Source organism: Apteryx rowi, unplaced genomic scaffold (assembly GCF_003343035.1).
Source record: "Apteryx rowi isolate R43461 unplaced genomic scaffold, aptRow1 scaffold_30, whole genome shotgun sequence".
Taxonomy (NCBI): Eukaryota; Metazoa; Chordata; class Aves; order Apterygiformes; family Apterygidae; genus Apteryx; species Apteryx rowi.
Window position 1 is genome coordinate 1,748,995 of NW_020449419.1, and position 25,465 is coordinate 1,774,459.

A 25,465-nucleotide genomic window follows, 5' to 3' on the forward strand; every position below is an offset into this window, starting at 1 on the left:
CCCAAGCCTTTTTTAACAGCACTATTGCAGTTAGGGAAGAATATGACCCCCTTCTGAGCCTCACAGACTACCTGCATCCCTGTATTAATTCAAAGCGCTGCTGGATGGGCTTTGTGAGTGTTGTAGGGCTAATCCCTACGGTTCCTTGATTGCGAGCATGTGCAGAGCGGGCTGAGGTACGGTCGTGCATGCGGAGCTGACAMAGAGCCTTGCCTTGCCGCGCAATGCCATGTTTGTGCATGCTCCGACAGCTGAGCGGGAGCCAGGGAGCCTGCCTGCCTTGCTGACCTATCTGATGTTTTCTTGTTTCTGTTTCAGCATTCAGGATAATTCCTTCAGCACCACAGCTTTAGCAGAGTAAGTGACCACTTTAAAGATGTGCCTTATTCTTAAATACGAATGATGAGTTTAGCTACTGTTGAGAATAATTGTAAGTACTATTATATGAGAAATCCCAAGCCTTCTGTCATATTTTTTGGTTTGGTTTTCTGTAATCTAAATATATTGTTGAGAGTATGGGAAAGATTGCATAAAACAGCTGCCTTTGCATGCTGTGTAACCATTTAGCAATGAAATACTTTCTGGGGGAATATGTTTTTGATGCACATCACATTTAAATGCATGATTTTCAGTGTAGTGTAAATCTCGTATGAAAATACTGCTCACTTGTGATCCCGATGATCTTGACAAACATGAGTGTGTCAGTTTTCTGAGAACACATGGTCTGTACTTCCTGCAAGCATTAGCAGAAAAAAAAAATCTTTGCAAATATTTTGAACAAAATAATTGTACTTTATTTAGACAGATCAAGGACCAAATACATTGTCTCTTTGCAATCAATTCAATAAACCCATTAGGAGGACTTTCTTGCATATGCTGATCTTTTTTGCGTGTGTGTCTTACAAAGAGACAACAGAACAAGCCAAGGGAGAACATTAGAAAGTTAGAAAGGCAAAGGCTTTAGTAACTATCACAAAGAAAATGTTCTTTGTTTTATTTTAGTCTACTTCAATTCTGGTGTTGAGTTTGCTACATTATTATTTTGCATGCTTTTGATTGTTTCAAAAGCTTTTAGTGAAGACTGTTCAGCACTAATGTGCCAAGCAGTTTCTCAAGAAGGAAAWGATTTATAGATTTGTTTGTGTATTAGGTGAGTTTTACATTGCTAAAATACTGTTTGCTTAAGTGTTGTGGGGAGATAATCTATTTTGAAAACAGGGCCAAGTTGTAATTCAGTCTGAGCCATTCCTAAGTGTTGTCAAAATCACTAAAGCAAATGAGATGTAACAATTTATGGAGATCTAAATGACTTTCAACCTCTTACATTCCTATCTTGCTTTATTTGATATTTTAATTTAGTCACTCTTTTTGTGTGATTGTGGTAAATACCAAAAGATTTAACAGAAGCTAATAAATCATTAATTTCTTTTTAATTATATTCCTTCGTTCCCATTGGTTAAGTGATGAATTGTGATCTATAAAATTTTGGGATGCTCCCCCTTCATAGAAGAATAGCCAGATTACAGGAATTACATTTTTCATATTTTTGTCTTTCTTTTTCTCTGTCCCTTAAGTACTTTCATTGTTTCATGTAGAGATTCCCCTGCAGAGGCCCCTACATCTGCCCTATGCTTCGGGTTGTCCAGGACATGAAGGTGGTGGCCCTTCTCTGTGCTGCTTCACATAACCATTAAGACAAGGGCCACAAGGGCAGAAAAGCTTCCTGTGGTGTCCATGCTGCTCCCGGGCAAGGGCAGCAGGAGAGGGATGCGCTCAGCGCGGTGCCAAGCTCAGGGGCAGCAGCCTGGCGGAGCTGGGGCTCGGCCAGGAGCTGCCTGAAAGCTGAATCTCCCTYATTTAAGCTGTTGTTGGTTTTGTTTTAGTGGCTTTAATTTTTAAATTTATCTTCACAAACATAGCAGTAGAAAAATGCTTTTAGAAAACAAAACGAGAACAGCAGTATCAAAAAGCGTTRTCCAAATAGTCAAACCTGGTTTCCAGAGTTGAGTTCCCTAAATCCTGTTTAGAGCCTTTTCACCAAAGCCTCTTTTTGAGAAGTGCTGAGAGTATGCAATTCTTACTGATTTCAGCACTAGTTGTTTGTGCTGGGCATGTCTGAAAAGAGGTCACTTCTGTTTAGCAGAACAAAGAGCGAGTTCGCCTTTCAACCTTAGTCAACCCCATTCGACAATTTCTGTCTTAAATTGTGGCAAAGGCAAAATCAGGACTTCATGAATGATATAAAATCAGTGATGCAATATTTTCAGGAACATTTCTCCAGATAAGGCAAATGCCTAGGGCTGCTGCGCTCCCAGCAAGCCGTGCATACAGCCTGGTGGAGGAGAAGTTGTTCATGTGAGCATCTTAAAGGTCAAGTCTGCAAAAGGAGGCAATTTCTAGCTGTACTGAAATGGTTCCTATGGAAGGGTGAAAAGGGTAAAAAAAAATGAAAAAGACAAACCAGAAATCTCTGGAAGAAACGCACACCGGCATTGCCCTACAGAACTGGAGCAGCAGTATGTCTGGACTGGGATCCCATCCTTGACCTGACTCTGGCCAGTGCCCTAAGATCAGTAATGGATTTATTTACATTTAAGAGTTGTGTCCGTCAATCTGTGGTTAGATTGGGCACTCAAGGAAAAGGATACACACCACTGGCTTTGTGAAAAGGATTTCCTGCCCAATGTAAGCTTCAGCCCAGATGGGTTTATGATTTGAAGCTGTTCTGGCATGTGCACTGTTTTGGTAATGAGTGAGATACTGCTGCAGTTTTTGGATTAGTGGAATCTGTCTTCACTACCTGGCCACATGCTTTCACAACCCTTATCCAGTTCTTGAATATCCCTCTGTCTGTTAAATATAGCTGAAATTGGATAACAAGATTTACAAGTTACTGGTGGGAGGAGAGGAGTGTGTGCATGCGTGTGTTCATATGTGCAAGCAAGTGGCACGATCACATAAGCTGCATTTCTTAAAGAAACCATTTAAAATATTCTGTGCTTTAATGGCGGATATTTTCTTTATATCATGAATTCATCTTTTTAAAGGTCCTGCTACAGTCTTAGCCTCAAGCACTGTCTTGTGTCAGTGAGTTGTCATGGTTAATATTTATTCTTACAGAGAGAAAAATTTCTATTAACAATTTAAGATTCGGTGCGTCTGAATTTCCTCACAATCTTTCTTATTATATGATGGACACTCTCTCTGTCTTCTCTGATTCATTGTTTCTTATCCTTCCCTTCTACTGCTTTCCTGTTATTTAAATACACTGAATCATGCTCACTGATGATGTTTATAAGTTCTGTCCTGATTTATGACTTTCATCAGTTGCTGGGTGCTGGGTAAGGCTCTCTGCTTCTCAAGATCACCCTCATTACAGCCAGCTCAATGAAAGCAACCCCCAAGGCATTTTCCCAAATTAAGGAGCACGCACACAGGTATGCACACATAGCCTTAGCTAATCGACCTACGCTTAGTTGCCCATCATCCCTCCAGAGACTACTCCCAATTGCCAAAATGGTGTTGCAGGACCAATGGCCACAGCGTGTGGGGCAGAGCAGCCTCGTCTGGGCCGAAGAGGAGGCGAGAGGAGCTGCTTCCTCCTGCCTCCTCTGCCTGTGGCACACGAGGAGGGAGAGGGTCCCTTTCGGTGGGCCTTGGCTCCCATCACCTGTGGCATGGCACACGGCATGCCTGGTGGCATCTTACTCTGCTCTCGCGTCTCAGCTCCCTCCCTGCCTTTATTGCTGCCTCCTCCCTGTGTATTTCCTTCCCACGTCTTCCTTCCTTTGCAATTTTCCATCATGTTTTCCATCCGGGTTCCTGRTTCCTTTTATATCAGGCTTCCCTCTTCGCTCCTGTTAGACTCCTATCCCCTACTCTTGCTGGTGTCAGAAACCCATAAGATAATTACTGGACCAAAGGAGAAGATGTGACTGATGTCAGGAGGCAAACAGAGCTGGGTTTCTTCAGTGAATTTATCCATTTTATGTGTAAATCAACCCCTCTCTTCCATCTGTCATCCCCATTTGCCTTGTGGGGAGAACTGTGCCCCTTGCAGGAATATCATGTGATTAGGTGGGATCTGCCACTGTGGGTATATGTTCAGGTCACGTTCAGCAAATGCTTTCACCCAAACGCTGATACGTACTGGAAGGGTAAACACTTGAGTGTCCCTTTAAATTAGTTCTGCAGCAGTCTGGCTTTTGCTAAAGATACTAGCAGAAGAACAGTGGGAAAGAGGAATATGCAGATCTATGAATTTATCACTTAATGTGCTCTGTCCTAAGCTGGGTAGCTCTTCTGAAAATTTAACRAATCAGCGGAAGTAGAGGCTGCTTCCCGCATAATGAGCAGATTCCTCTGCCAGCAAACTTCAAGTGATCCAGGCCTGCGTAGTGTCTGAGCGCGCGAGTGCGAGCAGGGCGTGAGGAGAGGGCCCCAGCTCGTGCCCAGGACTAACACCCTGGAAGGCTATATACATATTTGTTAGAAGTATATGCCTATATAGACATTTATTTATTTATTTATTTATTTACATRTATGTGTATTTGAAGAAAAACTGCTTTTGGGCTTCGCAGGTGTATCAGTCTGCAAAGTTAAGCCATGCTGCCTGATATACTGGTCAACACTGGGGCGTTTAGCATATTTATCAGCAGTTCTCTTTTGGTTATGCAGCTATATGGCTTAGGAACAGATTCTGTTGTTGAAATTTTTAACTAAATGGGATGGAATTGTTTCATTTATTATGATTCTTTAGGCATTGAAAATTTTCTGATAGTTCACTTCTTTAGACTAGTGATCACTTTATAATTTAACTTATTTAGGGATTCTTTTCCCTGCTGTTTGTACCACAGAGAATTACTGCTCCACTTGTTAAGATTTCTGTGAGTCTAGAAGAAAAACACCTTTAGCTAATTATTGTTTGYAATTCTTTTTTTTTAAGTGATGCATATTATAAGCAATTAAAACATAGAATTTCCTTTAATTTTTCAGTATTTTTTATGGTAGCAGCTGAATTCTTTGTCATATTATTTCCAGCTGGCAGAAAAAGMTATACCAAATTGTGTATGCTTAACACTGTAAACCTTCTCTCCTCTGAGATTTAGAATACCATGGAGAAGCTATGCCATTAAATGACCCCAGCTAAGGTGTGAGAAAGAGAAATGTGTTTATACTTATTTTGAGCTGAGCTGTCATGTTATTAAAAGCTAAATTTCTGCAGCTGCCAGAAAGTCAGCAATTATTTTGTATCCATTTTCAAGGTGTGATGGGAGTTCAGACCCTGTGCATGAAGATCAAGCAGCCAGTTCCAACCCCAGGTATTCTACCACAAATTTTGTCTGAAATCCATAGGCAACAAGTAAAGCTGTTACAGTGATTCTCTTAAACCRTTAGAAAGGGAACCATTTGCAAGGGAATGCAGAATTTCTGAGGTATTACCTGTTAGGCTATTGGTATTTCTAGTAAATGCATATTTGCTTTGTGTACTTACATGTAAATAATATTGGGACTAAATATTGTTCTTATATGAGTATATATAATGGTCTACATTYTTAGCTTCACATCATATTACTTTTATTTAGATGCAGCTCTGATATGAATATATTGACTTTTACTGTAYGGCAGCTGGTACAAAGTAGTTGCGAGTTTGTAATGGTGCAAGGTTATGCTTGTTGAAGAGCATCTCTGTAAATAAGAATTCCTTCAAATTATAATTTAACTGAAGTGTTCTTGAGGCATAAGTCTCTCATGGCTATGCTAGTATATGTTAATTGCTAGAGGATGCAGCTTAACCTTTCAGAAGGATTTTTTAATCAGATGATACTTTAAAATTAGCTACACTTCAGCATATTGTTGAAACACCCATAGGATGTAAAGCAAACTACTCTGTAACTGTAACCACTGCCTTGGAACAAACTCCCAGGAGAAGGGGTGGGGAGCAATGGTGTCTGACTCCAAAGGCACCCTGCAAGCGTCCAGCTGGATGGAGATGGGCCACAGGTGAGAAGCGAGTTTGGTGGCTGAGAATCCTTAAGAGAAAATGTTGAATTAGCAAGTTATTCTTTCTAAAAAAAAAAAAATCTCAGGGAGGTTTAACTTAACTCCCTGAGTTGTGGTAGCTTCACACCAGGAGAGAGGTCATCTCTCAGCTAACCATTAGGATTTTGTTAGTTGAAACTGAGGTCTGAAATTCTGTCTGAAACCTAAGTGCCAGCCAAGGCAGATTTCGGAGAGGCAGCAGTTTCCTCTTCGCAGTGCTAGGGAAGCAGGCAGTCCCGCGTCCTGCGTGGGAGGGCTTTCTTCACCGTGCCGGGGAGAGGCTCATGGTGGAAGGCGTTAGACCCGTCCCACGTTGAGTCCCTTGGGTAGGGATGAGCTCACAAGGGCGTCCTAGGACGGGGCTAGATGGAGACTGAACTCATCTATCCCAGATTCAGCTCTTAGTCGAGCATCCAAGAGCAACACCGGGTCTTTTTAAACAAGCAGACATGCTGCTAGGAAGGTTGACCTTTCTCCAAACTTTAGGCTTGGCTTAGGTTTAGGCCTGGTTCACGTTTCGGCCTGGCACTTGATACTTATCCCTTCCACCCAAATATATCTCCAGCTGTTCAAACCTTACTTCATACGTATGTCTACCTCCCTCGCTCTGTCCAGAAGCCCTTGAAAGGATGCAAAAGTGTGGCCATAGGGAGGAATTATTGTATGTGAGAATGTTTTTGTTCTCACAACTAGCCTTATTTTAATGGCTTCATAGATGAATATATAATAATACTAACAGTAGTTTAGCTACTGTGGTTTGGTCATAAATGGTATCCTCTGAGAGAGAACCATTTTATTAACTTATGCAGTTTTTGTTTGGTATGTAGACAACTCAGCCTGGTGAAATTAAAATTCCATGAATAGCTAAGAACTTGTTGCTGTTCTTCCTTTGTAATGGTTTGACATCTGTCTGAAGTCCTGCCTGATGCATTTCATTTTTATTTTCTTACAGAGATGATGATAACAAAGAAAATTATCCAGACAATGCTGCAGTTTTAGAAGAAAGACAGCTGTCTTTGCAAGACATCCAGCAGCACAAGGAGCAGGCAGCAATTGACTGCGCACTAAAACCTGCAATGGGCAACTTAAAGCTAAGAAAGCCTAAGCCCATTGCAAAGCTAGAAAACGGAAAAAGCCATGAGGAAAGTCAGGTAAAAAAAAAAAAACTTACCAAGGGGAGGTTTATGGCAGAGTCTGAGCAAAGATACCTTTTGAAATGCAGAGTGGGGCTCACTGGCAGTCCATGATCTGACTGTGATCCCACAATAATCCACCCTCATTTCCAGGGACCTACAGCCCTGGCACCCAGCTGTAATGATGGACTGTTCCTTTTGGCCAGGGAGTTGCACAGAGGGGTGTATTGGGACGGCTGTCAGAAGGGAGTGCAAACGTGAGAGCAGATGTGCAAATTTTTCACTTTAGATTTCTTGTGACTGTTTGCACCAAATGTAAAATCTTGGTAACTGCAGAACTTGATTAGATTTTTTTCTGCTTTTTTTTTTTAATTTGACCAACTGAGGATCTCTTGTGCTGGTATTTTGGCTGCCTGTGGACACGTTCTCTTACTTTCTGTTTTTCTCATCTTTAAATAATAAGCACATTTCAAAAGAATTTGTTTTACTGATGTTTCCTAACAAATTAAGCATTGCTAAAAACTCTATTTTCGGCACTGAGAGTTCTCTTGCAGCTATTTTCGTGGATAGGTGATTACTGCAGCTTTTTGGTGTGTGAGAATGGGCTGTTAAGGGACAGGAACTTGTGTATTCCCTTTCTGTATGAAGATTGCCCTGAAACTGGTCCTTTAACACAGTATTTAAAAATTAGTGTTCCCTGAGCTGCCTCTGCAAGCTGTGCAGCCTTTTACTTGGTTTATTTGTGACGCTGGGGTTTCTCAAAGGGTTCAGAAAATAACGTGACTTTTGCAGGCAATCTTTGAATGTGTTTTTGCTTTTGGGCTGCTGGATGGCAGCTGAACTGACCTCATCTAAGAGTCAAAGGTGCCCTTTCCATCATACCACTGAGAAGGAGYATATTACCTCCTTTTTGCAGTTTATTAATTTTACCTTTAGAAGGATTTCCTGGAGTGCTAGGTGAGTGCTGGTCTGCTGTTGCAGTGACTGCAGTTAATGCTGGATTCTTTGGTGGCCTTGCAGTAACAACTGTGAGRAATAAGTTTTAAATGCTGCCGTTCTGCTTCAGCAGGGTTTCACCTCTGCTTCTAGAGTAGAAATGGCTGACTGCAGGCAGTGCAAGGGAGTGGGGAATGAGACCCTTAAACTTCACTTACAAGCCAAGCAGTGGCCAACCCCCAGGTCGTTAGTCTGTGGTGCTCGTTAGGGCTGCCTCGGAAGGGTGTCAGAGGGAGGGATTGCTTCAGCTGTCGCCTGAAGCCCGGCAACAAGCCCACCAGGATGTTGGCAGCATCTGCGCCCACAGAGCAGTCAGCAGCGTCGGGTGCCAGTGATTTGCCCGTGGGCTTCGCTGCTGGCTTGAGCTGAGGGAAGCAGAACTTCAGCTTCTCCAAAGGCTATAAAAAAAAGGCTAGAAATGAACCAGCTTCTGCTGTTGACTCTGGAGGTACTGCTCTGTGCAGGCTACAGAGTTACCTGCACCCTGCAGCTGCTGGAAGTGCCTCRCTCCCCACCGTGCTCTGCTGCTTCCTAAATTATGTCTCATGTTCAGTGTAGGAGAGAGATTTGATTTAGGTTTAATTCCTTGCCTAGACATACTCTGGTACCCAAGACAGCTGATGTTAACTTTGGTAGCTTGGCACGCTGTAGTAGAGACAAGGCCTGGGAGACCTCTGTAGTTACAGCTCTTTTTTTATGCATAGGATGGTTGGCTATTTATTTTCTGACACTCCTTACTGCTTGTTTGAGGAYAGAAATTTGCAGAGCGCTTTCTGAAGTGCTTTGAACCTTTCATAGATGAGGAGTGATTCTGGTCCATTCTTTCAARTTTTGAATAGGAGTAGATCATTCTGGATGGCACATCTCACCTTTCAAAGTGAGGAGTCTCCTTTCAGATCCTGGAAGAAAGCATAAAAGCAGATGACATCCCACTGGTGTTATCACAGTCTCTTTCAGAATATCAACATCAGCTCTTGCTCTGATCTTCTTGCATGTTTTTGCTGGAGTTCATCCCTGAGATGATGCAATAGATGCTGATTTTTTGTAATTATATTGCATTAGTAGGAAATATTGCGTAAAATATGGGGAGGTGAGGTGTGCATGTTTATCAGCTGATAGGAAGAATGATAGGGAAGTGTGCACTATGAAGAGCAAGTGGAGGCACATCAGGAGAAGGAGTCATCAACAAGTCATRAAGAGGAAGAGATCCGTCTCACAGATCATCTGTTGCTTCTTCAGCTACTTTCTGTGTCACCTGTCTGCCTCCTCCCTCTGTATGTCATGCTGGTGTCTTTTACTCAACGGATGCTAACACGGCACAGATTTGCTCTGTTCCATGACATTTTATCGGCCTGAAGAGGTTAACTGAAAATGTTGATTTTCTTTCATGGGAAACTTTCTGAGCATATAATTAGACTGCCATAAAATGCCAGTGCAATTCAAACGTGCAGTCTGTGGAAGCAAAAAGAAAAATGGGGTCAGGCAGATAACTTTCATATGACTCCAGGACTTGAATTAGGAAAGATAAAAGTGGTCCTGGGCCCCCACRCTAGCCATTGCTCCCACCTCTGGCTTACTGGAAGAGATAAGATGTGTAGGCACTGTTTTATCCTACCTTTGATTTGATAGGAGTACTTGAGAGAACTTTGAAAGTACTATAAAAGACGAACACAAAGCAAAACATCACTTCATGACAGGAACTCCACTTATTCATAGAGGGAATTGTACCCTAGTACTGTGAAAGACTTTTCAAAGGATAACCTTTATCTACACTGAGTTCAGTGGCGCTTGCTATAGGGGACAGAGTTTGCCCCTTGGAAGTCTGCAGAAGGAAGCCATTGTAGAGAARACATATGCCCAGCCCTTCATTTTACATACCCTTCATTCACACGAGTAAGGGTGTGCGTGCTCCTTGACCCTGAAGTGCTTGCTTTGCTGCATCTTCAGGAACCTTGAGGGTTTTTGTTCTTGAAGAAGTGGGCATCTGGCTCAGAGGCTTTGTTTAATGCTCCTGTAACAAACAAGGCTCTGCTTGCAGAAGTGGTCTGCAAAGGGTTTGTTTCTGTGGGGGGCTCTTGTCGAGATCCTTGGYGTGCTGTGTCCTTCAAACCCTGAGGTGGCTGTCTGCCTTAGAGCCCTAGTGGTGAGCTGGTAGCTTCTGCTTCTCTCCACTTTGAAGCTGGAAGTGAAGTACTGCTGTTTCTAGTAGCTGTTGATTATACATATGGCAGGTTGTTATTATCTGGAGTAGCCAGACTAATGCTTTGAAACTCCATGCAATAGCATATGCCTTGCCTTTTGCGAAGCCTGTTGCCACCAAGCCACTCAGTGGGATAAATGGTGTGCTTAAAAGCAGCTAATGAGGAGCTGACAAACAGCAATGCCCGAGTAAAAGGAAAGGATGATGTTCTGCAAATGGTGATTAAACTGTTCATCCTCATTTCCCGGATTTTATTGATAGAGTGCTTTTTCAGTAGTCTCCTTCCCAACCGGAGTTTGCTGTGGCATCAAAAACAGACAGTGACAATATTGCAGGGACAATACCTCTTTAAAGGTTTTGCTCTGATAAGCCAAGGAAATGCTCGCTGCTCACTCCTATGTGTTATAAGACCACGAGCTGCTCCTTTAGAAAACTGTCACAGTAAAATAAGAACAGGCTATTGGGAAATGAATTACTTTGCTGCATGTGTTGGAAGGATCAAAGTCTGTTTGGATGGGAGCCAATTTTATGTGCTTTCTAGCAGTGAAAATCCAGGGGACTTCCATAGCGGAGAGGTCACTGAGAGGAAACAGACCTCAGTGCTCAAGTAGAGGAAAGGCAGCCAGTCTGGGGATCTTGACCTTCCTGAGGCTCTCAGTCTGCTGAAGTACAACTCCTGTGCCTCGGATGTTTTGGACACAAGTGTAGTTATGTGGTCGGGTACCCTAGGTCTTGATCTAGAAAAGGCTRTTGAAGTTACAGTGATGATTAACAGGACCAAGTCTAATAAAACTTAATTCACTTGGCCACATATCAGCTGATAAAATGTCAGTAGAGTAAAGTTATTCCTTGGATATTGCATGCAGTTATTTCCTGCAGGGCAGGAGCTCAGTACGGGGGCAGCCGTATCCCTTCCAAAGTGTGGGGATAGAGGCAGGCTGCTGGGATGCGATTGTACCGCTATGTTCCAGCTCTTTGGGTTCATCTTTCCCATGGTTTCATGAGCTTCTTTAGCAATTCTGCAATGGCAATCTATTGAAAATCAAATTAGTTAGGATTTATTGGCCTTCAAGAGGTGAGGAAGCATATGCTCAGAACATACTCCAGGGAGTCAGTGTGCGAACAGATGGTTTGGAGGGGAAAGTCTGCTTTCCTTGCCTAATCCCTTCTTCTCGCACTCACCTTTGTTGCACAGTCATGAATTTAGATTGTTAAATGTTTCATCCTCAAATTCCAAATTGATACTGAGATATATTTATAAAATGAAACTAAACATGCTAGCTAATTGGTAGAGCAAGTAAAAGTTCAGTTTTAAAGTCTAATTACCAAGGTGAAAGACTAAAAATTGAATGGTAGCTTGACACTAATAGCTGGAGATGGGAATGCTGAAAACTACTGTGTGAAATTTGTTATTTTAAGTATAAACTGAGTAGGAAAATTGCATTAATTCAAAAGAACTTCCAGTAATTTGATGTTAAAATTGCAATTTTAAATACTCAGGAATCAGAAAATTAAGCCAATGTTAAGGCATTAGCTAYATGAATACACAAACATATCAGGTAACCTACAAGTTCTGCTTCAGTTTTTAGGTGTACTCCATTTGTGTGTGAACCATACCTCTCATTGTGGGTTAAATCTGCCAGGACTCTGAACCTAAACGCTGTTCCCAGAGAGCAGGAGAGCAAGCTCAGAAACTCACGTTTGAAGAGAGCTGGAAGTGGCTGTGCGTTGGATAAGCCACATTAAGGATGCAAGGCACTTTCTGAAGTTCAACAGCAGATTAAGCTGCTATGTAAACACAGCAAACATTAGTACATCTGTACTCTAATTCAAATGCTCTAACAGAGATGGGGTGTGACATGCTGTGATTTTCTGGAGAAAAAGAGATATAAAAAAAATTTTAGCTTGTGAAAGAGAAGCTGATTTATCTTAACATATATATTCATGGTAGTATTTTCTAGCTGCTTCCAAACCCACATATTGTTTTGTGTACAAAGCAAATAGCATGGTGGTGATTACACTCTTCTCAGCAAAGCCTGGAGATTTCCCTCTTCACAGGCTGCTTACCAGATGCAGCCTAGTTGTAGATGTCTTAGCCTGTAGTGAAGGCAAAACAAAAATATAACAGCAGGTAGCACTGTGCTGTGGATTGCCTCKGACACATGAGGAATGGATTTCATTGCTCTTAAGAAACATAGGTCCCATCAAGGGTGTTTCCTCAGGCTTACTGTGTAACATCGTAATGACATAACTTATTAACACACACAGAGCAACCAAAAAATCCCTGAGTCCTCAAATATCCAGCCTGCAAGTGAGCATTTATTACCTACATGCATTCGGGTCCTCAGCTTTGCCCTTCATCAAAAATTAAGCATCTTGGATTGCTGTGTTCTCTCTGCTGATATTGGAGAGGGGTATTTGTTGCAAAAAAAAGGACAGGGAAGAAGAGGCTTCTGCTGAAGCATGTTTACCACTTTAATGCAGTTTTTGGATTTGCACCTTAACTGGACTGACCTTCTTTGAGCAGTTAACTTAAACAGTGCAGCTCCTAGAGGGCCACAGCCATAAGAAAGGCTTGCTTAACTCAAATGTCACTTGTTTCAGTCATTTACAAAGCACCCACAGTTTTCATTTTATCTGTGTTAACAGCAGTTGCAGTTAACAACCAAAAAAAAYTTATGTATCTAAGTGCAAATGTTGAGGCTATTGCAAGAACTCTAGACCAGATCTTCAACTGATTTAARTAAATGGGTATTGCCTCTTGTGATATTTTATTGTACCTTCAAACTCCATATTGTCCTGTGAGGGCATAAAAAGTAGGTAGGATTTGCATCCTGAGTAGGAATCTCTCGTAAAGAAGCTGTGTTCCTAGGAAAGTCAACTCCTCTGAGAGCCACTCCGGTGCCCCRATCTCTTTGCTCTTTCCCCCCAGTCTGCCTTCCTCGGATTTACAAATAATGCAAATTCCCAGCTTCAGCTCCAGAGGTTTTCCAGAGATCTGGTTCATGGTCTTCCTATGTGTGTCTACTATTTAATCTCTTCAGGAAATAGTGTTTTCATTATGTGAAATGGTAATCATAAGAATTCTTGTCTTCTGTCTTTTCTGGTGTCTATACAGAATTTAGAGAATACAGTGTTTTTCTTTCTTGTTTCTATCACATACAGAACCTAGCAAAATGCAACCTAGTCCTTAAAAGAGATTCTAAGCACTGTTGTCCCCACACAAATGCAGAAAATGCCTCTTCTACCCACAGACCATCAGACCACTGAAGGTTTGTGGGTAAATAAAATAAGCTGAACTGGTTCAATCCGCTTCTGTCTTGAGCTTTAATAAAAATTGTTGTGTTGACCTGTGTAGTTCCCAAGAGCATATGATCATTTTTATATAACCAGGGGAAAAAAAAAGTTAAGATAGTGATGGAAGAACTAGAAAAGCTGAAAAAAAGTGCCAGTCATTTGTAACCTGAATTGTGATTACCGTTTTTGGATAAATGCCATTCATTCAATGCTAAACTATAGCCATGGGGAGAGGGGAAGACTTCTATCCTAGAAAGCTGGGAAGGAGGCAAAAGGTAAGAAAAGCAAGAGCAGCTCTAGTCAATTCAGTGAACATCACCAGGGATTCATAACATTTTGTCTGAAAAGAAGACAGCCTCTGTTTTGGAAATTTGCCCCCACGGGAAGCAGGTGTGGTTGGAAAGCTCGGCTGGGCTATGGCTGACACCGAAGCGAGCTGCGTCAGCTCAGTCGGCTTTACCCGGCAGAGGAGTTGCTTCCAGCCCCAGGGCAGGTCCACGCACGTTCATGCAGTGCGGACGTACCCYGCGGCCAGGTGTGTTTGTCGGAGTTAGCGTGTAGCCGCTTTCTTCTAAGAGCCTGACAACGCGATGGTGACAGCTGCCTCTTTCTGCGGAGAGATTTAAACACTTTTATTACACTCATCTTATAGACTAAGTGGGAGGAATTAACTGTCCCTTATCCAAAGAATATCCTGGCACTTTAAAAGAGGACTGAGATTGGAATAAGATAGTAAGAGTATTGTTAAACTGTGAGGAAGTAAAATGTCAATGTTCAGAATTTTGTTTATTTTTACCAGGCTTTTTCACAAGATCTCTTAGTTTTTAACATTAATTTTCAGAGCTAGCTACTGAATATTTCTTCTAAGAGGAGACCTTTTAGGCAACTTTCTTAAATTTTACAACTTGTTATAATGTTTACAGTTTTATAAATGTATAACTTAGTTTAAATATAGTGTATCTTTAAACAGGCTTCATGTATAATCTGTAAAGATGGAAGAGACTCAGAAGGAAGTGTCAAGCAGCCACTGTTTCTGTTAATGTAGAATGACCTCAGCCCTCCAAGTTCTTGTCCAAGCTTYGGATTTTTGGGACTAAGCTTTGAAATAGGATCAAAATCAAATACACTATTTTACCATCAGAAATGAACACTACTGCTTTGCAAAACACATCATATCTTAATTTTGTAAGCTATTGCAATAAAATATTGGATAATAAAAGCTAATAGAGAAGAAGAAAAAGTCGCACTTTGATTATCACATTTTCAAAGAACTTTATTAACTTACCCCTTTGCAAGTGAAGGGAAATACAACCCATTTTATAGGTAAGGAAAGTAAGATGTGTTGAATAACTTTTCACAGCCATACAACTGTTTTTTGAAAGCTTGGAGTAAAATGCATACCTAATTCCTAGTTCTGGCCTCAATTTGTTGGACTAAACTGGCTTTTTTATTTTCAGTGTGACAAGGTGGCTGGTATGACTTTTATTTTCTCGCTGACCTTTACTCCTCTCACAGCAATACTCTATTCATAGARCTATTCATAAGTTGGGGAAGGGCAAAAGCAAACTGGTTAAACCTTACTAATCTTATTTAAGTGAAATGAATTTGCTTTTGTCAGCCAAATTTTTATTATGATGTCCAAGCTATAAAATCTTACTGACATAAGAATAAATAATTTTGCGTGAAATGTGAATGTATATATAAGCAAAAATACTGAACTCTTGTGTGCAGCACTTCTTAGCTCAGATGCCGACTTCTGTTATGTAACTAATAAATAGAAAATGGGTTACAGTGGCTTCTTGTCTGCTTTGGTTTCAGAAAGCATTTTGCAAGGAAGATGCCACTTCATTTAGAACCTTTTCAAGTTAGTGCTTTCCAATTTTTCCAAATTATTACCAAAAAATAGCTACAGAGCATTTGCGAACCCCCACAAATCAGCCTTCAGTGTCACAGAGMTCTGATTTCCTTAAAGCAAAGTGTTCAGCTCAGCCTGATTGCGACTGACAGGGCACTCAGCGTTTCTGTTGCTTTCTGCAGGACCTGGAGAACGTATTGCCCAGCCTCTCAGCCTGGCAGGGGACGGCAGGAGCCTCTGCTGATGCCCATGSCCAGAACATGCCTTTCAGATGCCAGGAAACAGTTGGGAGACTTCCGCCCAGGTAAGCCGTGGGATAAGACAGTGCATTTCACTTCTCATTAACTGTAGGAAAGGCTAATTCATTTGCTGTCTTTTGTATAAAATATTCAGACTCTTGGCTCTCACTGGCAGTTATATTCTTTTTTTATAGGCCTAGAACTGTTTGGAGAAAGCAAAAAGGATGACGATAAGGCAAGTTTCATCCTTCTTTAACCTCCTTACATTTCAAGCAGGAGGAAAACACTTCCTCTGTGCCAAGTTTCAAAAATATCCTGGCACTCTTTTTCTTTTTCCCCCAGTGCTGACTTGCTTCACTCTTTCTCAGAGTATACTCCCACTGAGAAATGGGAATGGCAAGCTGCACACCTGATTTTAGCATCAGCATGCATTTCTGTATTAGTTCCTGGACGCTGTGAAACTGGGCTCTTTCCAATGCTGCAAAGGATACAGGAAGCTCAGGTCAGGCGTCAGCCAAGTTTTGATTGTAGGTGACTCTGCAGATCATGAAGTAACTCACCTCTGGTAACAACTGGGAGTCACGATTTTCTTCTCTATCTTTCCTGGCTGTCCAACAGGCTAGAAATGGGGCTTTGATTCCCCCACAACCCTTCCCATGGCCCTGCCTGCTTGTGAGGGCCTGTCCTAAGGATAAGATTTGGCCCTTACAGACAGGACTGGACTGTGTAAATGATTATATTCTTCCGAGTCATGTCTTTTGGGGGCATTCCTTTATGTATTTCCCATGCTCAGGTAATGGTTCAGCTCTGCTTTGCTGTGTGCATGGTGTTCCAGGCAGGTGAGCCCGGGACTCTGATGTCTTTTCTTTCTTCTCTGTCTGAAGATGCATGACAGCTTTGGTGCTTATAGTGCCTCCACTGCAATGTGGTAGAGGCTCTGGGCACTCTGAAGTGATAACTGATGTCCTTCACACGTACAGTCAAGTTCCCAGCCCTGCGTTGCTCAGCCTTCCCTCTGCACCTGTCTGTAGTAAAGCCTTATCGAAGGGYAATCCCTTGTGCTGCATGACGTGCAGTGGCAAGGCAGACAGCAAAAAATAATGGCTCTGCCGGGTGGGCCTGGACATCCTGGGGATGCTCGGTGGTCAGGGCACAGCTAATAGAAATACGGGGCTCTTTGCCTCCAAGGCCTGTTTCCAGTCAGGACTAGGTTAGCAGTATGAGAAATGAACCACTTGCTGAGCCACAGGTTTTAGTAGGCAACATTGCAAACGATGTTAATTCATGCTCTCAAAGGCAGMTATAGCAGAATGGCCAAGCATTTAATTAGCTTGCAAAAAGAACTACTTTCACCCTCCAGTGTTTGTATCTGCAGTTGAAACATTGTGAAGTCCTGCATCACAGAGAGTGTTTCTAATTAGCCCCAGCCTAGGAATTCTACCTCAAGGAAAAATCACATGGATTTCTTTTAGGAAGGAGAATAGAGAGCTTGGTCTCAGAGACTTAGACACAGCTAGCATCTCTGTCTCTGTTTGGACAGATAATACCATTGGTTCACTTTGATTTCTGAAAGAAACATAATGAAAGAAACATGAACTTTGAAGATAAGAACCAGAGTAGAGTGTGCATGAATAAAACAGCAACCACAATGAGATTCCCCTGTCCACTTCAACATTTAGCCTTTTTAGTTCAGCAGGCTTTAAACCATGGTTCACTATGCTATTTATTCCTGTTTAACACCAGGGTACCTCCTTAGGAGGTCTGTTTTCTGCAAGTGTTAAAGCACTTAAATATTGGCACCTAGATTTATCATGCTAATAGCTGCAAAAGCATAGTGATCACCTCCCAACTCTTGCCATGTCTTAGTTTGAGTATATTACAACAAAACTGAGGCCTTTTTACTCCCAAATGGAAAACCTCAAGCAGGGAGTAAACACACATTAACTTGTGGTCCTGGCCTCACACGCACTGGTGCCAATCCCGGACTGGTGTGTCAGGATCCCAGAACTGATGCATGCAGCAGACTGCCAACTGCAGCTGCCTGGGAACAACATCTTGCCTTGTTTTCTGCCTTCCTCACTCTGGGACATGGCAAAGGTTAAGTATTCAGGCTTGGCACAGGCAGCTGTCACAGCTACATTTTGGCAGAACTCATCTGCTAGCTCCACAAATCCTGAGTTTCGCTTTCTTCTACTCCGTCTTTGCTAGGTTACTGGTAAAATTAAGAAATGCTTTGGCAAATTGCAACTTTGTAGCATCCCAAACTCACAGACCAAAGGCCTTCTCGTGTTTTGGGGAAGAGATGACCACTGCTGCTGCAGGACTGTGACTGCACAAGCTCCTCTGTGTACCAGATGTGCATGGGGAGGGCAGGAGAGGAAGGGCTTGTTTCTATCCCGTACTCAGTTAGGAACAAGGTTGGTGGTTTCTTGTGAGATCAGTTGTTCCTTCTGGTATAACTTGGTTTCTTCAGACTGCTACAGCTCTGTCATTAGTCTTACTGAAGTTTAAAAGTCTAAACACCTCTGAACTGTACAGAGTTTATCTTGAAATCTGTTCTAGTCAGTGTGGTGCCATGAAAAACAGGCCAAAGTTAATTTGTCTAAATATGGATTAAAAACTACTCAGATATGAAAAGCTTTTGGACGCGRTCCCTGTTTAGCAGAGCAATCTAAATTCCGGATGACATAACAAGGGAGGTTCGTACACGGATGTGTGGCAGGGAAAAGCAGAACAGGCAGTGTAAGAGAAGCATCCCGCAGAGCTAGTACTCGCAAGTACATGTGCGGATTGTTCTGTGGGGTTGGCTGGCTGGCTGGTTGGTTGGTTTTTTAATCAAGTCCTTTCATTTGCCAGTAACTCACGACTTACTAGTGGAACAGTGAAGGAAAAGTTTAGTGGGATCTGAGGGAAATGGGAGAGTAGACGTGGAGAAGAAGTTTAAGGGTAACTATATGCTGCATTTGGAGCAGTCAGATGAAAGGGAGAATCTGTCTTGTTCTTGGCTGAGCTATATCTGCCCTGTGAATGAAGGACTTTAATTTTAAGAGGGGTTTATCATGCATGATTTAGGAACATCAGCATCAATTTAGAATATCAAATGCCATCTACATGGAAGGAAGCCTTTACATTTTATTAAGAGAACATGGATTTCTAATACTATATTTAGTGATTGCATTGAGTACTGCTGTAGTCATTGTGTGTAGTTGGATATGAATAAGAGTGCAAAATAATCCCCACCTTTGGGAGATGAAAATTATAAACAGGCCTGAGGTACAAATACTGGAATAGAGGGAATTGCCTTTTATAACCTGTTCTTATTGATGCACTTTTGAAAGGCAATAAGCAAAACTGACCTAGATTGCAGAGCTGTGTACTCAGTTTGCTGAGTAAAGGGTGGGGTTTTCTTCCGATGCCCGTTATAGAGAGGGGTGGATGAAACATGGAGCTCCCAGGCTGTGGGAATGTCATGTTTCAGAAAGGTTTGCTTTCCCATCAGTGTGGGAACCATAGTTTTCTTTAAGGTTTTCTGCTAAAGAAAAATTCCTGGAAGTTCCCCCTCCTCCCCATTCTCCAAAGAAAATGGAAGTGGAGGGGCTTCCTTCAGTAGGACCCAGCTAGCCCCTGGGCTGATCCCTAATTTCTGCTGCTGCTGCCCGACCTGTGCCTGTTTCCCAGGAAAGCTGGAAATGCTGAGAGCCCTGGGCTGCCCTGGGCCTGGAGTTCAGCCGGGGTCTCCCAGGTTTTCTGTGCCCACTGGTGGGAGACCGAGCTCTAGCGAGGCGGTTGGTGTCGAAGTTTGCAAAGCCAGTAGCTTTCGAGAGCGCCGAGCGAGTGGGGACTCTCGCAGTTTCCAYGCTTTGTGCTGAGCAGCTACAACTGGGTGACGTGTGGGAGGGAGCAGGGACGCGGCAGAAGTGCTGATGTCCCTGCGTCATATGGCGGAGCTGCGCGGAGAAGCAGCGCCGGGGGGCCTGCAGTCCTGCGCGGGCTGCCGGGCGAGCGGGGAGGAGACCTGGCCCGATGCCCCCCGATCCTGCCTCAGGCCTGGCAGAGCTCTGGGAGAGCGGTGCGGGGCCGCGCAGAGCTCTGCGTCAGCGGATCAGGATTTGCTGATGAAACACTGCTTTGCTGGGAAACCATTGGCCAGCTTCAAGTACAGTTTCTTCAAGAATCTTGATATTAAAATATTGGTGTTTATGGTTCCACAGATACTTACTATATTAAAGAATGGAAATACCTGAGCAAGCTCTGGGTTGCCCTACACTTAAAAAAAAAAAAAAAAAAAAAAAAAAGGGGGGGGGGTCTAGGGGGCAGAAAAAGCATCTTGCTCTGGCCTGAGTAAGGGCTGGGCCCTGCGAGTCCAAAAGAGGCACTGACGATATGGGAAAGGAGTGTGGTGGTACACAGCCAGCCTTCGTGTAAACTGCTGTGGTTTATGGGACAGGCACCACTACACTGGCTCGCTGGTTGTCTACTKATTCCAGCTTTTAGGGACTGCCAAGGAGTAGCCTGGGAGGTGTCCAAACAGCCTTGGGCCTTTCAAGGTGTCACTTCTTTTATGGGAAGTGTGCACTTTGTGTTAATCCAAAAGGCTATTGCACTTCTTTTCTGCTTTTCAAGCATTCACCGGCATGGTTCTGAACCGTTCACTTGTAGCCCTGCAATAAGGTGGTGGCTATGTCTGAATTTCATAGTGTTTTTTGCCATTTGTACAGGTGTCAGAAAGGATGTTTTTGTTTCCCTGACACTGACGTATATCAGATATAGGGTCGGTCTTCCTGTAAAATCACGTGATGTAACCTATAGAGAGGGGGAAGGAGTGCTCTGCTGTGGTGTTGAGACTGCCCTTTCGGCGCTGTTAGGCCAGTATGCCATCCTCACAGGCGCAAGGATAAAACCAAAGATAAAGCCGGTGGCTAGACTGGAGTTGGAGAAGATGTTTTTCCGTGGGTCAGACTGAAAGTGAATCTGGAAAAGGGGTTTTATCCCACATCATAGTGTGTGGTTTGCTTGCAGGAGTTATCCTGGCATCTCTAATGCATTAGTTGGCCCTAGACATTGAGCACGCGTGGCATTGTGGTGCCTAAACGAGTAAGTCTTCTGAGGACTGGGTTAGTGTAATGCAGAGTTTGACTGGCTTAATGTACAAGAAACCAGTTCTAATCCAAGAGTCAGGATTGAGAGAAATGTGAAAGCTTGAGATCTGCAAAATATAGAATCTAATGCTCCCTTCTGATTTTAGCATGGAAGAGAATTTGCTGAGATTATCTTTAAACATTTTTTCTTATTTTTTTAAATTATGTGGTTTTATTTGAATTTTRTATGAGTTTAGAAGTGGTGTTATGCATAGTTCAATAACTCACGTGTTCTGGTCTGGTTTTTAAACAGCTCACTGCTCATGCAAAGTTATCCTCCCCTTGAAGTTTTGTTGGAGCTCTGTTATGATAATTAGCATTTAGACTTTTTTTTATGTCCACAAGCTTCAAATATACGTTATTGAACTGAATCTTCGTTATCTGTGCCGTAGCAGAACAGCAGAGGTCTGCCAAAGCCAGAGCAGCCACGTTCCAGGGAGGGGGAGAGATCAGGCCTTTTGTACTTTACAGAGAAAGATATAATACAGATTTGAAGAGCAGCAATAGAGAGCATTACGTTTTCATTATTTTATATGACGTAAATTATACAAAAGAAGGGTTGCCTGCAATTATTCAAAATTTCAGCTGAGGCTCAAAATAATTTTAATGTACTCAGCACRGATGGAAAATTAGGGCTTGTTCCTGATGCTTTTGAAGTTAATGGATATTCTGTGATTGACTTTTAATGAGAGTAGGATCCAACCCGTAGCTATTAAATTGTAAGTCCTTTGTTGCCTAGTTACAATCAGATAACCTGAATTTGTCTAGCAGAGCAGTAAATCTAGGCTAAAAAAGAGCACACCTCAAAACTCTATGAAGTAGATTCAGCTCAGCATACATATATGACTATTGTTAATGCAAATGGTCTTCACAAAAAACCCCCAAAACTGTTACTCACTGCAATTACTTAAGAAATCACCTAGTATCGCTGAAATACAAATAAAGCAGAACTGAAATCATTGTACCCCAGTATTTTTTAGTAAAATAGAAATGATAAAATGCAAGACTTGTACATTCCTAAAATAGCAGACAATAATACCAGCCTGAATGCAAGAGAGATCGTACTTTAGGGGTGCTGTAAGCTTTTTACTGTCCAGAGTTCAAGAAAAGTGCAAGACTCATGAGTGCTATAGCTGTGAACTATGCAGAACATCTAACACAGCACCTGCGAAAACCCTGTAACAATCCACATCATCACTTACCAAGCTGCTAGTCTTCTCTTTTTTTTGTTTTCTTTTGTTAAGGTAGGTTCACATTTTCTGTGTATTAAGCACCATGAAAGGAGTGATGTCATCAAAATGAGTACAAGATGAGTACAAATCTGACAAATGTTCTATTTTTCCTTTCCATTATGTCTAGTTCTAGTTCAACATAATAAATCACTCTAAATATTTTTCCTTCATTAATGAATTAATTCTTCAACTGTTTGTAGCTTTGCAGGGCCACCCTTACATGTTATTAAAGCAAAGGTAAATATTTTACTCTTTTAATCGTTACTATTAAGTTAGTCCTTTTGCTCTGACCATACTTCATCTGCTTTCTTTAACTTTCTCCTGCTGGCTCATAGGCAGCTGCCTGTCCTCCCTGCTGCCCAGTAGCCTGGAGCATGGTTGTTAGGTGTAAACCTCTTTGAGTTTTGCTATTCATTTTTCTTCTATTCTCTTCACAATATAGAGACATTTCCTATTCATTTTCAGGAGAGGTGGCAGAAGGAATATATATGTGGAAAGCTATATAGATGTAGATAGCTGCTTCTACAGTATTCAGGCAAGGCATCTCACTGCTTAAGTACCTCCAGAAATCACCCCTGATCATGCACCTTTGTGTTTTGAGTGACACGCTGGCTGGCTGGCTGGGGAGAGTTCCCACTCTTGTGCTTGGTGTATTGCCACCAAAATGACTCATTTGTGTTCCCGTGTGAACGGCATGCCTTGGGTCCTGCAGTAGCTATCTAATGTATCTGTTTTGGTAAGGAAAGTTCTTATGGCATATCCATCATTTCAGTCTTTGAATGCCTCATAATTCTATTAAGAAGAACATCAAAGCTCCCTGGATCTGTCTGTACTGTTTTTGCAGTCTCTAGGGGCCTTTAAAACTGCTTAATTTTGCTGGGATTAGTCCGAGCAGAATAGATTGAAAAATAGGAATTCTTTTGTACAAAAGAATCTGGGTTTTGTGTTGATTTTGATTACATCCATGAGTGAGTCTCGCCCTGGCCAGTCCTGAGCAAATATTGCCTCCCTTGCAGCAAAGAGAAATCACATTCTCTGAGACATCAGCAGTTTTCTTGCTTCAACTGAAGGCTGTTGTTGTGATGCGCTTGTGATACACCCATGTACGGCTTTGGATTTAAGCGTGGAAAGCTTGTGTTTGCCTTGGGGAAGCTAGGGAAAGGACAGAGCTGTGGTATGAGGCTTTGCAGGTTGCTGACCTAATCCATGTGAGGTTATTTTTAGGCTTCAATTTCATTCCTTGGTGGAGTGCACTTGTAGTAACTTGTCCTGGAGCTTGTGGAGCCCTAGGCCATGATGGCATCTGCCCAGATGGGGAACAGTCATCTCCTTAGCCATAGTCAGCAGAAAGTGGTATTCCCCTTGCCACTCCAGGACCATCCTCTTATTTCCATGCAGAGAACCGGTGAGGCACGGAGGGAAAACCAGAGCTGTGGACTTCTCTGATGGCTTCAAAGTGACATTTAGTAGAAAACATGGAAATATCTCTTACTCCCTCAAAGGATTTCCAGTTCCTCATAAGAGTCCCTGGGGCCTTTGTGAGTTCCAGCTCTTCATAGCTGCTGTTCACCCAGCTGGTGATACTTAGACGTGCTGCTCTTTGCCCTTGCTGTGAAGTTGAGGGGTTGGTAGAAAAGGGCATGTTGTGGTAGCATGGATGACCCCGTCAGAAACTTACGTATGTAACTTCCCAAAAATGTGGGATGGGATAAAGGAGAAAAATGCAGTCCTGGAGACTCTACAGGTAAATGACCTCTAAAAGTAAATTTGCAGAACTGAAGCTAAGCAGAAAGTTGAAGATTGTGAGCCTAAAGCACTGTTAAGTTTAAATATGGAAAGATTTATTCTTTATGGCTYTGATACAGGAAAACTCTTGTTCCTGACTTAAAGCATGTGGGATAAATCGTGCTTAGATTTAAACATATGTTTGAGCTTTTTCTTGGCTTTAACTCTATTAGCTCATGATAGCGAGAGCCCCTCGTGCTCCTGTAAAACTCTTTTTGTATCTACACGTGCCACAGAGTGATCCTGGATTTTAATGTCATAGTTTCCAGGATTTCACTCACAGTTTAGATATATTATGAAGAATTCTAGTAAAATCACTGTTGCTTTGCCTGAAAAATAAAATACAGAAGTAACTTCCATAGGAAAGTTATTTTTTCAATAAAATACTTTATCACATAACTTGAAATTTATGTGCAGAGATAGTGAAAAGTTTGAAATATTTGCAGAACAAATGAATGATCTGTTGAGTGAAAAATCTTGTTTTATTTTGTAGAATAGATCAGAGCACATGCATTTCACCAAAAGAAGCAACTGAGCAACTACACAACAAAAACGAGGTAAGCTTGACCAAAACTTGAAATATAGTGTTACAAATTTTGAATTAGATGGTTTTGTTTAATTCTTAGCCCTTGGAATAATATAATCATATGTGAATCTTAGGTTAACTTTTTAATGAATAATTGTAGCCATGTTTTTGGAGAAAAGCTTAAAAATGTGATATGATGCTACAGTGGTTTAAAAGCCAGAAGCAAGAGATTTTAAACATATTTTAAGCCAACTTTATGCTGCTTTTTATTTGTGCTCAGAAAAGAATTCGACATTCAATATTGACTGAATGAAATGTCATCTTGCAAAAACATTTGAATTGTTCCTCATGTTACAGATCAAATGTATTCAGCTATCAAATATGTTATGTTTAAAAATAAGCAGATCTCAAGGTTGTTACATCCTGCGTAAATAATCTGAGAACAGTACAAGGTGGTCTAAAAGGTAGCCTTGTTGTAAGGCAGGAGGAGCGGAGGGCTGGAGTAAAAGGAGGAAGCAAGGAAAGGCAAATCCCACCTGTGGCAGCGGAAGCGAGCTGATTTCACAGGGATGGTGGCGGCAGCGTGGTGGGAGCGCACAGCGCAGAGAGGCGGGGGGAGACCGTGTCGAGCAGCGCGTGAGCCTGGGCTGCACACGGGCAGTGCAGGCAATGCGCTGGAGGCCAAAACAAGCTGTGCAGTTATTCGGAGTGGGAAACCTTATAAAGCGTCTTCTGCAAATACGAGTATCTGCGTACTGGTGTAAAGGCCTTTAACAGTCTGCAAAAGCAGTGAACATGCTGGAGCTTGACCAAGGAGCAGACAATGTTTTTGAGTGTAGACTAAGACAACAGAACTACACAAGCAAAGAAAGGAGGGGTTGGGGGAAGGGAAGCCCATTCCTGTCAAACCATGGAAAAACAGCTTTGTTTCTATAGCGAGCCAGAGAACATCTATGTCTATTAATAGATGTCTGACTTTCAGTAAGAAAAAGCCACAATGTGTCCTTTTAAAGGAATCTAGA

At 42.2% G+C, this 25,465-nt stretch overlaps 1 protein-coding gene across 1 annotated transcript in view; it reads left to right on the forward strand.

The window, feature by feature from the left end:
* The first annotated feature begins 295 nt into the window (after window positions 1-295).
* FAM13C (family with sequence similarity 13 member C) overlaps window positions 296-25,465 on the forward strand; it is a 54,893-nt gene continuing 29,723 nt past the window's right edge. Inside the window, exons 1-5 of the mRNA XM_026069972.1 lie at window positions 296-357; window positions 5,265-5,321; window positions 6,995-7,193; window positions 15,706-15,827; window positions 24,411-24,474. Of these exons, the coding sequence (XP_025925757.1) occupies window positions 296-357; window positions 5,265-5,321; window positions 6,995-7,193; window positions 15,706-15,827; window positions 24,411-24,474 (504 nt within the window). The remainder of the gene's footprint in view (window positions 358-5,264; window positions 5,322-6,994; window positions 7,194-15,705; window positions 15,828-24,410; window positions 24,475-25,465) is intronic.